Here is a 13,400-nt window from a genome sequence, read left to right as displayed (position 1 = left end):
AGTGCATCCCTAATGACAATGGGCAGAGTCTATCTGTGAGTTCAGAAGGTCCCCAATGCCTCATGCACAAGGGGATTGTTCATTTCATCCCTTCTCTGAATATGGATGTGCCAGGCTTTGCTGGAAGTGGCACAGGAGCGAGACAAGGTCCTTACTGACCATGCTCACAGCTGCGGGAAGGCCACATTTTTCATCTCTGATATCTGCTCTTTGTGTGATTTTTAAAGATTTTACTTGAGAGAGAGAAAGCATGAGAGAGAGGAAAGGAAGAAGCATGTTCCCTGCATACAGGGAGCCCAACCAGGGGGACCCTGGGATCAAGACCTGAGCCCAAGGCAGACACTTCACCGACCAAGCCACAGAGGCACCCCTGCTCTTTGTATTTTAAATCTCTCCAAGCTAACTCCTAGCATTTTCTAGATGAACAGACACAATTTGGTGGCTGGTAAGGTAAGGGAAAGGGGAAGGGTTCATCAACTCTGATCTTGCTCTCAGGCATTGGAAGCAACCACAAAACTCCCATCACTTGTCCTTCAAGAGGACACGGTAACCAGATCATGAAAGCAGAGCTGCCTGTCTGCACACGATGAGTTCAGAGGACGTGGGTTAAGAACAAACATCGTTACCATAAAAAGAAATCTCTCCTAAGCTTTATTTATTTGGTATTCTAAAAGGGCACATGATGAAACTGCAGCTTCCTTGCTGGGTTTAAAGCAGCTGACAGATGGGCAGCCCGGGTGGCTCAGCGGTTTAGCACCGCCTGCAGCCCAGGCCATGATCCTGGAGACCCAGGATCGAGTCCCGCTTTGCGCTCCCTGCATGGAGCCTGCTTCTCCCTCTGCCTGTGTCTTTGCCTCTCTCTGTCTCTCATGAATAAATAAAATCTTTAAAAAAATAAATTAGCTGACAGAGTGGACAGGTGAACCAAGGATCAGACTTCAGTGACTTACAGGTGAATACTTAAGAGAAAATTATGAGGACGGCTGTTTCTAAAGTTCTTCATCTACTCCTTTGCTTAGGAATTCGTTTCCCGGGTGATAAGATGAGGCGTGGAGCTCCATCCTCTTGCAGTGCCAGCTGAGGAGCTGGCTAATAAACCTACACCCTCCCAGACCCTCCCCAGGGGAAGCCTGGGCACAAGCCCAGGGACCTGTAGTCTCTAAACACATGCCCTGTTAGGCAGGTGCTGGAAATGCTCAGACTTATGATATTAAGAAAGGTAGAAACTTAGGGAATATCTGATGTGTTTCAAGTTAAAAAAAAAAAAAGAAAGAAAACAAGACACAAGGTTTCCAAACGACATCAAGAAAAAAAGACTATATCGGTGTATAATCATGAAAATGAGTGATCGGTTTCTCTTGAAAATGATCCTCGGGGAACAGTGACCTATGAGGACTCCAGAAGGATCTATGATCTTGTGTGTCATGCCTCAGCAATACTAAGGAAGGAGGAAAAGGGATTCAGCATTGGGTGAAGGTTTGTCAAACGTTACACAAAATGCAGCAGGAGAGAAGATGAGGGCAGCCACATTTACAAAGCAGCACTAAGCTCATGCATCCTGAATCCCCTCCCTGGGGGTCTATCTCACTGCATTGTGGGGGATGAGACTTAATTTCTTTTTTTTTTTTTTTTAAGATTTTATTTATTTGATTAGAGAGGGTGACAAAACATGAGAGATTCCTAACTCTAGGAAATGAACAAGGGATAGTGGAAGGGGAGGCGGGTTGGGGGATGGGGCTAACTGGGTGATGGGCACTGAGGAGGGCACTTGATGGGATGAGCACTGGGTGTTATACTATATGTTGGCAAATCGAACTCCAATAAAAAAATACATTTAAAAAAAAGATTTTATTTGAGAGAGAGCATGCGTGTGTGCCAGAGGGAGAAGGAGACTCCCCACAGAGAATGGAGCCCAACATGGGGCTTGATCCCAGGACCCCAAGATCATGACCTGAGCTGAAGGCAGGTGCTTTACTGACTGAGCTACCCAGGCTCGCTGGTTTCTTTGTTCATAAGATAGCTGGTCATACATCTCAGCTTGGCGTGGCAGTAGGCTGACACAAAATGGCCCTCCTCGAGGCAGGAAGGGGTTTTGTTCAGCACAGAAGAAAAATCACAACTGGAAGAAGTTTATCAACCATTCCAATTTTACGGAATAGGAAGGTGAAGCTCTGATGATGTGGGAAGAGGCAGATCTGAGACTGTGACCCACAGGTGCTCAGGGCCCTGGTCTTCCCACCAGGGCACAGTGCCAGCCAGGCAGAGCAGGAGATGAATCACGAAAGCCCCTAGCCTTTCAAGAGGAGACCAAACTACTGTCAGGCAGACAAGCAACTAATAATCCAATTTTGCACACAGAGGCCTGAGTGTGAAGGGCCCAGGATCCCCGCCTCTCCTAGTGCATGTGCCAGTGCATGGTGACAACCACGTGATCAGCTGTCCAAGTCACCCAGTCCATTCTGCAACAATTTAATAAAAACCAGGGGGAAATGCTTCTTCATTCTTTCTAAAGGCAGTGGCACAGACCGAAGGAAATACTAGCCCAAAGCAAACATCTTAATTAAAATGTCTTACCTGATTTGATTCCTTTGATGGGGTAAGTGGCGTGAGCAAGGAAATTGGGGTCACTGAACATATCTTCCTCGTAGACCACAAAGCGCAGAAACGCCAGGTTGGGGTCGTAAATTTCAAAGGTCACTTTCTCCTGTGTTGGAGCCCAAACAGGGCTTAGGCCATTGTCATCTGGAAGGAGATCAAGGCTCAGCAGAGGCTACTTCTGTCCAGCCTCCTCCTAGTAAAATCACCTCTATTATCCCTAGAGGGGCTTTGAGTCTCCTTAGCAGCCCTATAAATATGCATCTATGCCAAGACCTAAGAAATACTTTTTCCAGGAGCAATCCTGGTAAAGCTGCTGTCACAGGTCTGATCCTTAGTAAGCGTAGAAAGGAGACCACGTCCCCTTGCTACAGTTCCCACCGCGGCTCCCTGGAGTATGGAAGGAGGGGGAGCTATAGCAGGAACAGGTAGGTTTGGAAGAGATCACAATCACAGAGAGGGGAGCTGCTCCACTCATCCATGGGGAAATGGGTCTGGCTCTTTGAAGAGGGTGAACCAGCCACCCCCTGTGAAATGCCCATTTCACTGGTGTGCACGTGAGTTGTTCATCAGGCTGCCTTTCAACAGGAGCAGTGATCCCAGGCGTTAAAACATGGACCATTTCCTCCTGGCTTCAAATGGAAGAGCAAACATTTCTCTGAGCCTCACTTCCCTCTATGGGATAAAATGACCAGGTTAGGGGGCTGCCTGTGGGTTAGCCACACGCTCTGTGTCTCTGCTGCTTAGCCTTGGACACAATAGATAAAGGGCGCAGGGGTCCCAAAGAGGACCATCCCGGCTTCATGGCCCAGAACAGTCCCAGGTACCAGTTTCACTGGTTAATCACGGGGCCCTGTGTTCCCCCCTCCCCGAGCTGAACCAGAGCAGGCATGAGAGATGAAGGAAAAGACCTGGACAATAAAGATGCACAAAACCCCCAACATGATGCAACTTACTCACGACTGTTGTCTTAAACTTGTTGTTGTCATATTCAGCTCCACAAATTTCCACCTCCACAAAGGGACATGCGATACTTCGTCCAAGTTTGGGGAGATGGCGAGCCCCAAGAACCTAGGACACCAAACGTAGGTACTAGAATTGTCCCCGATCCATCCTGGGAAACATGGGCACATCCTGTGCGGGTGGTGTGTCACAGAGCTCAGCCTGGGGGCTGGAGTCAGACCCTAGGGGGGGCCAAGCCAGCCCTGACCACCCCCTGCAGTGGACACCTCACTGCTTCCTGGGAGAGTGAGTGCAGAGGACAAGTGGGATCGGAACCCTCATGCCATCACCCCTGAGCACAGACATGCACACACCTGTGCCCACACAGTACCTCCAGAGACAGCCCAGGAAAGAACAGAGGACAAAGTGGTAGTTTTTGTAATTGGCTTTTTAAAAAAAAAAAAAAAAAAAAAAAGACTTTTCATTACATATGCATTTTTTCTTCCTTAATCGTATGATAAATGCATTTCAAATCTCTACCTTGCATAGTTTCCAGAAGTCTTATAAAGAGACAATTCATCCAACTTTCAGAGAACATGTTAACCATTTTCACCCCCTAAAACTGGCCACTGCTGAGACACACTCTCTACTCCATGAATGGCCATTTCTCATGATTTCCCTCTTCCTCTGGCTGGAGGCTGACCTCGCTGAGACCCTGCTGAAGCCAGCAAGAGATTAATTCATACCTCACCCCGCCAGGTCACACAGGGAGGTGAACAAGTCCCTTCCCTAGGACCCTAGGGTGCACTGTAATTCAGATCCTGAAACAATTGACTGGGTGTCGATGGTTTCAACAAGATGACAGGTGTCACTAGGCAGAGGGGCCTGAGTTACCTTGACTGACAGAGTCATCAGGATCTTCCTCTGGGACTCAGGTGGCATGGGGTCATACTTCTCCGTCCTCATGCTCTCAGGCTGTAGGACGTAGCCCGTTCGCCCATTGAGTGAGAACAAGGCGTGATTCATCTGCATATACTTGTCTGAGAAGGAAAGGGAACTGCAGCTGTAAGAAATGTAGCCTCTTGGGCCAGCGGTGCTAGGTGGGGAGTGATTTACACCTGTCTCCAAAAATAATTTCAGGCAGTTGTTAAGTTATGCATCTCAAAAAAATCCCAACTGGTGAACACCATTCTGACACTAAAACCTACTCAAAGCTCAAAATTTCTTAAATCTCTTTTTTGAGAGTTGATTTTTAAATTTCACTTAAGACTGCAGGAAAAAAAAAATCACTTTAACTAAAATGACGGGAAAGATCCATACACGAAAGTGATCTGATAATGTTGCTATAAATACCTGCACCCCATTAGCGAGATTAGGAAAGAAGCAGGAACAGTTTGCATAAGAGAAAATGCTTCCTAAATACATGGAAAACTGGTTCACCTCCCTCCTAATAAGGGAAGCCTTACCTGTAACGGGACGTCAATTTGTACCTATCTGATGCACCAAGATTGAAAAGTCTGATAAAACCAGGTTGGTGAAGTCACGCTGGAAAGGTGTATTCAAACATCTTCCCAATTTGCCTTCCCACCCCATAGTTTCTCTGGAGGACTGTCTGGTGAGGCATCTGAGCTCAGGAACTACAGGGTGCAGGTGTCCTGTGGGTCTCCTCAGGAAAGCTGGCCCACGTGCCAATGCTGGAGGACCCGGCCTGCACTCTGAGTGTTCCATCTGGACGCTGGATGCCCCCGTCTGTGAAGCGGTGCTCACGTAAGCTTACAGAGGACAGGGCCATCTGTAATAGCAAATGAGGGAAGTGCCTGGCGGGACACCTGTTAAATAGATTAGGTTTCCATTCAGTGGAATCCTACACAGGCATTAAAACAGTATAAAGGAGACTTCTGATGAATAGGTCCCTCAACAAAAGAGCACAGCGCTGTGATTTATGCTGCCATTGGTGTAAAAGTTTTTACATGTTGAATTTTCTCAGCAGTGAACACCTCCAAAAGAGTCTGAGCATGAAGCCCTCAAAGAAGGATGGGCCAGGAGAAGAGTTCCCTGAAGATAGCTATTGAACACCTGGGTCCAGCTGTGCCTGAAGCTCAGTTGGATTTTTTTTCCAGAACTCCTGGATTTTTTCAATACATGAGCTCAAGTATCTCCTTTCTCTCTTAAGCCACCCTGTTCCGGTCAGTCACCTGCCATCACAGAACCTGCCAGATACAAATGCCACTCTCTGACTCCAGCTGCTGGGCCTCATGCTAGCATGTTTGGTGAGCCCTGACAGATATGGGACAGCAGGTCATGCTGGTGGCCTCAGCTGACCATGCCTGGAATGACGCCACCATCCATGCTCCTTTACCTGGAGTCTGGAAATTGAGTGCCACCATCTGGGAGCCGCACAGCCAGAGGCGAAATGGGTCGTAGTTGGAGGAGTCCACCCTCTGTCCTTTCGGGTAAACACGGGTCAGGCCCTTCTGATTGTACTTCAGGAGGTCAACGGGTTTCTGTCTGATGACACTGTCTGCCTTTGTCTCCACAAAGGACCGGATTTCTCGGAAGTCAGGGTTTTCTGCACACAGAGAGGGAGTCACCGTTTATGCTGTCTGATGCATTTTCTCAACGCCTGCTGCAACGGCTGGATGCATGGGTTGTAAACTGAAATCGGGGACCTCAGAGGCAAGACAGTCCCATGGTGCTGATGCTACTGCCATAAGTGGTACCGCTATGGGCCCTTGCCTCCGAGGATCCCAGCATTCCCACAGCCCTTTTGGTCTAGGATTAGTGTAATTTACATCTTGACTAAAACCCCCACCAGCCTTGTACCCAAAAACACCAAAGTTGGTACAATTACAGGGATGGCCATGGCAATCAGCAGGAGGGGAGAGCTCAGGATCTGGCTTCCCAATTAAAGATGCTGTGGACACAAGATGAGGGAGCCAGGCACCACCTGCTGCTACCTGCAGGCAGGGATGGGAGAGGAGGGACTGTCTCTACAGGGAGGGGTGGGAGGAGAGGTACAGGAGCATGCAGCTATGGTGACCAGCCCCTAAACGTGCTGAGTCTGGTGGAGTCCAGTTCAGAGCTCTGCCGGAGGAACCGAGGGACCAGCTGCCCAGTGACTGGTAACTCGTTTTCAATGCTGTTTCTCTGGTCCTCTGTCCTGGAATCACAGACTCTTAAGATCAAAGAAAGGGGGAAGAAAATATGAACAGGCTCTTATGAAGTCAAAAACTTGCTCCTTTGGAGAATTTGAGAAGATTCATTTTTGAATGCTTCTGGCAAGCTGAATGGCCTCCAGAGACCTCCAGGTCCTGATTCCTGGAGCTTATTCCTGTGTAACTTATCTGGCAAAGGGACTTTGCAGATACGATTAAAGAGCCTGAAATGGGGAGATCATCTGGGCCCTAGACGTAGGGTCTGTGTATTAGAGAGGTAGAGATTTTTGACCACAAGCCAAGGAATGCTGGCAGCCACCAGAAGAGGCAAGGCGCGGCTCTCCCCTAGAACCTCTGGACGGAGCAGGTCAGCACTTGGACTTCAGCCCAGTGACACTGAAGTTGGACTTCTAGCTGCCAGGACTGCGAGCAAACAAACAGGCACTGGCTTTGGTCACGAAGCTTGCTGTAACCCCTTAAAGCAGGAAGGGGACACTAATGAACCTCCTGCAAGAGTTTTTCTCCCGAAAATATCAGAAGGGCCCGATTCAGCTGCACGTCCATCCTGAGGACAAACTCGAGGGGAGGCTCCTGCTTAAAGAACAGTTGGAAAGGAGCAGGAGCTGCTCTCATCTTGCCTTCTGACAGCACTTGACTCAAAAGGAAAGCAGGGTTTTCAATGAACACAAGGGGCAAAGCCATGGGAGACGGTACCTAAATTGTCCTTGGTCTTGCTGGTTGGCTTGCAGTAGACGACCAGGTCCGAGAGCTCGATGGCGATGGACTGGTTCTTCTCCCAGTACTTCATGTTGTTCTCCTGTTGGAACCAGCCCCCCGCATCAGCCCCGAGGCTGGCCCGCATTCTCCTCCCTGGGACCCGCTTGCCCCCTTCCGGCTTCCTGAGGGCTCAGATCCTTTAAACATGTGGAAGCTTTCCTTTGCCCTGCCCCTCCTCTCCTGCCTTCCAAAATTCCTACGCTGTTTCCACCCAGAGCTGGGGTCTACCTGGACCCAGCTTCCAAGAATGGGGGTGGGGTCCCCTCTGTCAGCATCCCACTCTTCTCAACCTTCTGCTCTCATCCATTTCCCTACAACCATACTCTTAGGGTTCTCCAAGCCCATGACCCCACATCCTCATGGGTGCTGCACACCCTCGTTAGAACTTGCTGTTCCTTGTACCCTCTTCCCTGCAGTGGGCCTCTGCCTTCACCATTCATAGCTCTCGACACAGGCTCTCTCCAGGCCCCAAGCCATGTGCCATTTCCCCTTGGAGGATGCACTATCCACTAGATGTCCACTGTGTGAGGATGAGTACTTGCTTCACCCTGAACCAGGCCAACTCTCCCAGGTCTCACCAAATCCTGCCTCTTTCTCCCACTGGCAAAGGGGGAGCTTGGAGAGATAATTATATATAGAGCTGCTCAGCTTTGGGCATCACACGCTAAGTACGTGATGGATATTACTTTAGGGTAGCCTCCACCTCCCCCCAAGAGGTAGAACTTGTGTCCATTTTGCAAAGAAACTTCAGCACACAGGGTTGAATCACACTCCACAGCGGGCCAGTGAGAAGACCAGATGCCTCCACACTCGGCCTCACTCTTGTCAGCACATGATCTCCTAGAGAAGATTTTTTCTAAAATGACCCAGATTTCATCTCCAGGGTCCCCCTGAACCACAGCAGTGACCTCCTGCCCCTTATCCTATACCCTTGTCATCTTTCCTCTGCCAGTCCACGAGATTACCTCCTGCTTCTGGCCTCTACCCAAATCATTCCTTTTCCAGGAAGCTTTCCTGGATAACTCTAGTCAGGAGTAGGAAAGGAATGGTGCCATTCATCACTAGTGCCTAGAGCTGTCCTCACAGAGACACGTGGAGGTAGCAGGTGTTCAGGTGACAGGTGGTGACCTGGTGAGAGAGGCTTTGTCCCACCTGATTACGACAGCAGGAACTGGAATCCAGCATGAGTTCAAAAGCTGGCCCTCTGTGCCCAGAGAGCACATCATGTAATCTCTCTGTGCCTCAGTTTCCACAACTATAAAATGAGGCTGGCTAACTAAAGTACTCCCCTCCTAGGGCCCCCCACCAGGTGTGTGGAAGGCCACAAACGATGGCTACTCTGACTGCCCCGCACATGTGTTCCCCTAAGGTCAACAGAATTGCATAAAACAAGGGCGGGTGGGACACGTTCTACTTGGAATTATGGAAATTTGGCCTCAACAAAGCATAGAACTATGACAAGTCAGGGGGTGTCCCTTTTTCCCCAACCTTAGCAGAAAACATCTGTTCAAGATGAAAAGATATCCTACTTCTTCATAATCGTGTAACCTTTACTCTCCAGGCCTACAGGTTTAACCCATGGGGCAGTCTCAGAATTTGATCTTACAGCCCACTTCACTGGTCACGCTCTGGAAACTAACCTAGACAGATCTTGGTGACTGGTCTTTGGGCATCCATGGTAAAATCACAAGAGCCCGGAGCAGGGGGCCAGGGACACATGGGGACTATAAGGCTGTGTGGCCGAGAGCGGCCGGCAGTGAGCTGAGCGTTCACCGCGTGGGTTTCTCAAGGGCCGGGGGTTTGGGGGGGTGGTGGTGAGGGATCCCTTGCTCCCACAGCTGGCTGTCCCCAGAAGGGAAGGAATTGGTGGGTTCCGCTGACCTGTTTTCTTCCCCTTCACACACAATAGAATGAGCAGATGTAAAAAACAGTGAAAGAGGAATGCAAACCAAGGCGGAGACCAGGAGCCTGGCAGAGCCAGGCTTGATTTCAGAACCCTTCACGCGGGGAGGGGAGAGCCTCTCAGTAAAGGTGCATTTCTCTCCAAGCGAGAACACCAGGACCCACTGTGCATCCTTCCCCTCTAAGCCCGACCCTCCATTCTCAGGCTTGGGTGCCTGAGAACAAGGTCTGCAGGAACACTGGCTAAGGGCTCTCTCTGCTCTCAGCGGGGGCAGGAATCCCAAATACTAGAACACGCCCAGGAGGGTCACGTCACATGCCAGCTGATGGTGCCATCTAGAGCACGATGACAACCGTTCAATCATCAAGGAGAACATGCGCCCCAGGACCAGGGTGTCTGACTCCACACCCCCTGCCCTGCCCTGGGCCACAGCAGAGGAACAGGAGGGCAGAGAGGAGCTGCCCCCAGCTGCAGAAACAGGCCCAGCTATGCTGGCCCCCCAGCTCATGGTCCGTCCCACGTGTCTGGAGAGGGTGTGACAAGCCTGGGGAAGAAGGTAAGGCCTCTGACTAGACTCGGGGACAGGGAGAGGGCAGGCCCTGCCAGGAAAGATGCCCATCCGCCCAACCACAACAGAAACCCTTCTAAAGTAGATGACTTCACTCCAGGGTAAGTGAGACCAGCCAAGATGTGAGGCCCACTCCCCCACCAAGGAGGAAGAAAAGACCAGGCCCCAGGGAGTGACCCTCCCAGGACTCTGGAGGAGGGAGACTTATCATCAACTGTCAGCAAAGGAACCCATGAGGTCCTGAGAAAGCTTAGAAATCAGTTCTTTGGGTCAAGATCTGCCTTAGAAGCACCAGGGCCTGTGGAAAGGCACAAAATAGAGCAGACGGTGCCTTGCTCCATCATCTGAGATACGGTACCACTGGCCCCGGCCCTCCTGGCAGGACAGAGAGACTGTCCCTGACCCCTGCTAGATGTCAGGCACAGGGCCTGGTCTCCTTCAGGAATCATCTCATTTCATCCTCCCTGCATCCTGTGACTATGGTATTGGTCCACTTCACAGACCAGAAAGCAGAGGCCCAGAGACGTGGTTATTTGCTGGGGTCCAGACCTGCCTCATTCTAAACCTGTTCTTTTAATTTTTTTTATTTTTTTTTTTATTATTTATGATAGTCACAGAGAGAGAGAGAGAGGCAGAGACATAGGCAGAGAGAGAAGCAGGCTCCATGCACCGGGAGCCCGACGTGGGATTTGATCCCGGGTCTCCAGGATTGCGCCCTGGGCCAAAGGCAGGCGCCAAACCGCTGCGCCACCCAGGGATCCCTAAACCTGCTGTTCTTAGCCAGAACATCACCCTTCTCAAAACCCCTCCAACCTAATACCAGTGCTCCAGTTAGGATAAACCCTGAAGTGTTCCTTCCCATCTGGGGGAGAAGTTCCTCCCTTAGAGTATATGCTAGTGTTGGGACACACTGGGGTCCTATCAAGCACAAGGCCCCACTGCCGCACTGCGGGTCCTGGGAGGTGAGCTCAGGCCACGTGTGCTACGGGGAAGGACCCAGGCTGCTTTGAATGACATTTACCAACAAGAAAACATTCAAAGTGAGAAACAACGCTTCTTGTTAAGATACGCAGGGTCAGACAGGCCCCAAATATCACTGAGCACTCCACACACGCTGAGCCTTCTGAAGGTTCGAACTAGACTGTGCTTCCCAGGTGACTGCCAGTATACCTGTCCGCTCCATGATGACTGGCACACCTGTTGCCCAAACCCACTCTACGTCTTCCCTGAGTTCTGGGCGGCCCTGGGCCTGCCCCTCCCACTGCCCAGGCCGCCCGGCTGACCCCCGCCTCCTCCACCAAATGAGCCCAGCTGAGCCCGGTGCCTACCTTGGTATCTATCTTCCAGGTGATCTCCCGGATGCTCTGAAACCACTCAAAGAGCTCCTCCACCTTGTCCGTGGCAAACTCTACTGGGGGGTCGCCTTGCTTCTTGGGCTCCAGGATAAACACGAATGGCTTCTGGTTTTTCCCCTGGGGGGCTTTCACTTTGGGAGACAACAGTGAAAGTCCTGAGCAGCCTGAGTCAGAAAGGCCAGCCTTCACACTGCCCCGCCGCCCTTCTCACGTATGCAGCCAAAGTGCCGCTGCTACAGTTCTGGTCCGCAGTGACCGGGCTGTCTGCCTGGTGGCAGGTGGGGTCTGGCCTCTTCCCCTACATCACAGCCGGAAAGCTGGAATGGGCTGAGTCGTGTTCTCTGAGACCTTATGTCTGCATCCTAACCCCCGTACCTGGGAACGTGACCTTCCTTAGAAATGAGATGCTTGCAGAGATCCTTAAGGATCTTGAGATAAGATCCTCCTGGATTTAGGATTTCCCAGTCCAAGAACTAGTCTCCGTACCAGAGAAAGGAGAGGGGAAATTTGAAACAGAGACACAGGAAAGATGGCCCCTGGAGTGCTGTAGCCACAAGCCCAGGAGCGCCAACAGCCACCAGGAGCTAGGAGACAGGCATGCGAGAGACTCTCTCCGCAGAGAAAATATTTTCTAGAAAGAAAAGGCCAGGAGAGGAGAAATGATCTGCTGGATATCATTGGCTAAGATCTCTGAGCCTTGTGTGTTAGGCAATATTTTAAGAGGATTATACGCACTCTATCTCATTTAATCACAACCTTTCAGAGGTGCTACTCTTTTTATACTTATGTTACAGGAGAAGGAACAGGCTCACTGAGGGAAAGTAACACACAGAAGGTCATATGAAGTTGGTAGTGACAAAGCTGTGGCTCAAATTAACCTGATTCTAAGCTCCCTCCTTGTAACCCCTGAGCTATAGGCCTGTGCTCTGAAAATATAATGCAGACAATGTAAGAGCAGTAGGTGAAGGCCCAGCCCCGAGTACCTCAGCCCCTTCTCCATCTCTTAACTTGCCATGGGACCCCAGCCAGGTCCCATGGTCACAGAGGGGCTGGCTTTCCTGGTCTGGCCCAGACTAACGGGCCCACAGACTGATGGACCCTCCCTGCCCAGGGCACTCCTGACACTAGGCTGCGGGGGACGTGGGTGGGAATCCATGCTCAGACTATGTGTACACGTACCAACGTTATAGGTATTGAGATCCAGTATTCCCCTACAAAGAGACCCTAAGGGATTGTCTTCAATAATCTGCAAAGAAACAAGACATAACTCACGTTAGTCTTAACGGGAATAATAAAAAGACAACCAGTTTTCCAAGGCACACCGTTTAGCAGAGACACTGCCTGTGGAACTGTTTAAAATGCATTTTCATTACAGGATACACCCGTGGGGAGAGCGCTAAATAATGAAGCATGTTGCTGACGGGGACCCAGCAGTGAGCAGGTGCCAGCAGGTTCAGTGGTTCATTTTCCAGTCTGTAAAAATGAGCCCAGTGAATTTGAGAACAGGTTTTGAAGCACTTCCATGGATCTGGCTTCAAAAAAACATTCTAAACCCTTATTCTGACATTATTATGAAGAGGGACCATCTAGCCTCCTAAAGCCCAGCTCAAGAACCTTCTGCGGCTTCCCATGTCCTAGGGGTGGGGCGAAATGCCCAGGCTCTGGGATCTGCTTTAAGGCTTTCCAGGCCCTGGCCAGCCTGGCAGCTCCACCTCCCACTGCCCATTTTGACGCATCCCAGGGTCTGGGTGCACAGAGAATATTTTGCCCTTGGGACAGCTGGCTGAACTGTATCTGGCCGCTGCCCCTGTGACCCTCACCCCCACCCCCCAACCAGGGTAACGCTTGCTGTAGGGGTGAAGGCCGCATCCCTGCCTTGGGCCCAGCACGCTGAGCACAGCCACGTTCCTACCACCACACCTTTGCTTAGGCTGCATCCCCACCTGGAATCCCCTTCTGCAGGTCTGGCTACTGATCTCTCACTTGACTTCTAAGGCTCAAATGTCCTTTACTCCATGCAGTCTTCCACGCCTGCCCTAAGTCCCTCGGGAAATGTCTTGGGCTCGAGAAAGCCTCTGGGATCCTTCTTACAAAGAGCCCATCCT

At 50.7% G+C, this 13,400-nt stretch overlaps 1 protein-coding gene across 1 annotated transcript in view; it reads right to left on the bottom strand.

The window, feature by feature from the left end:
• Positions 1 to 13,400, bottom strand: part of PLCG2 (phospholipase C gamma 2) — a 151,646-nt gene that overhangs the window by 26,470 nt on the left and 111,776 nt on the right. The window contains exons 24-30 of the mRNA XM_055306868.1: positions 12,475 to 12,541; positions 11,269 to 11,426; positions 7,407 to 7,509; positions 5,897 to 6,106; positions 4,432 to 4,577; positions 3,552 to 3,666; positions 2,575 to 2,742 (exon numbers count right to left, since the gene is read on the bottom strand). Of these exons, the coding sequence (XP_055162843.1) occupies positions 2,575 to 2,742; positions 3,552 to 3,666; positions 4,432 to 4,577; positions 5,897 to 6,106; positions 7,407 to 7,509; positions 11,269 to 11,426; positions 12,475 to 12,541 (967 nt within the window). The remainder of the gene's footprint in view (positions 1 to 2,574; positions 2,743 to 3,551; positions 3,667 to 4,431; positions 4,578 to 5,896; positions 6,107 to 7,406; positions 7,510 to 11,268; positions 11,427 to 12,474; positions 12,542 to 13,400) is intronic.

The sequence above is a fragment of the Nyctereutes procyonoides genome, unplaced genomic scaffold (assembly GCF_905146905.1).
Source record: "Nyctereutes procyonoides isolate TBG_1078 unplaced genomic scaffold, NYPRO_anot_genome, whole genome shotgun sequence".
Lineage (NCBI taxonomy): Eukaryota > Metazoa > Chordata > Mammalia > Carnivora > Canidae > Nyctereutes > Nyctereutes procyonoides.
Note: the sequence above shows the minus strand (reverse complement) of the source record. Positions and strands in the feature narration are given on the sequence as shown.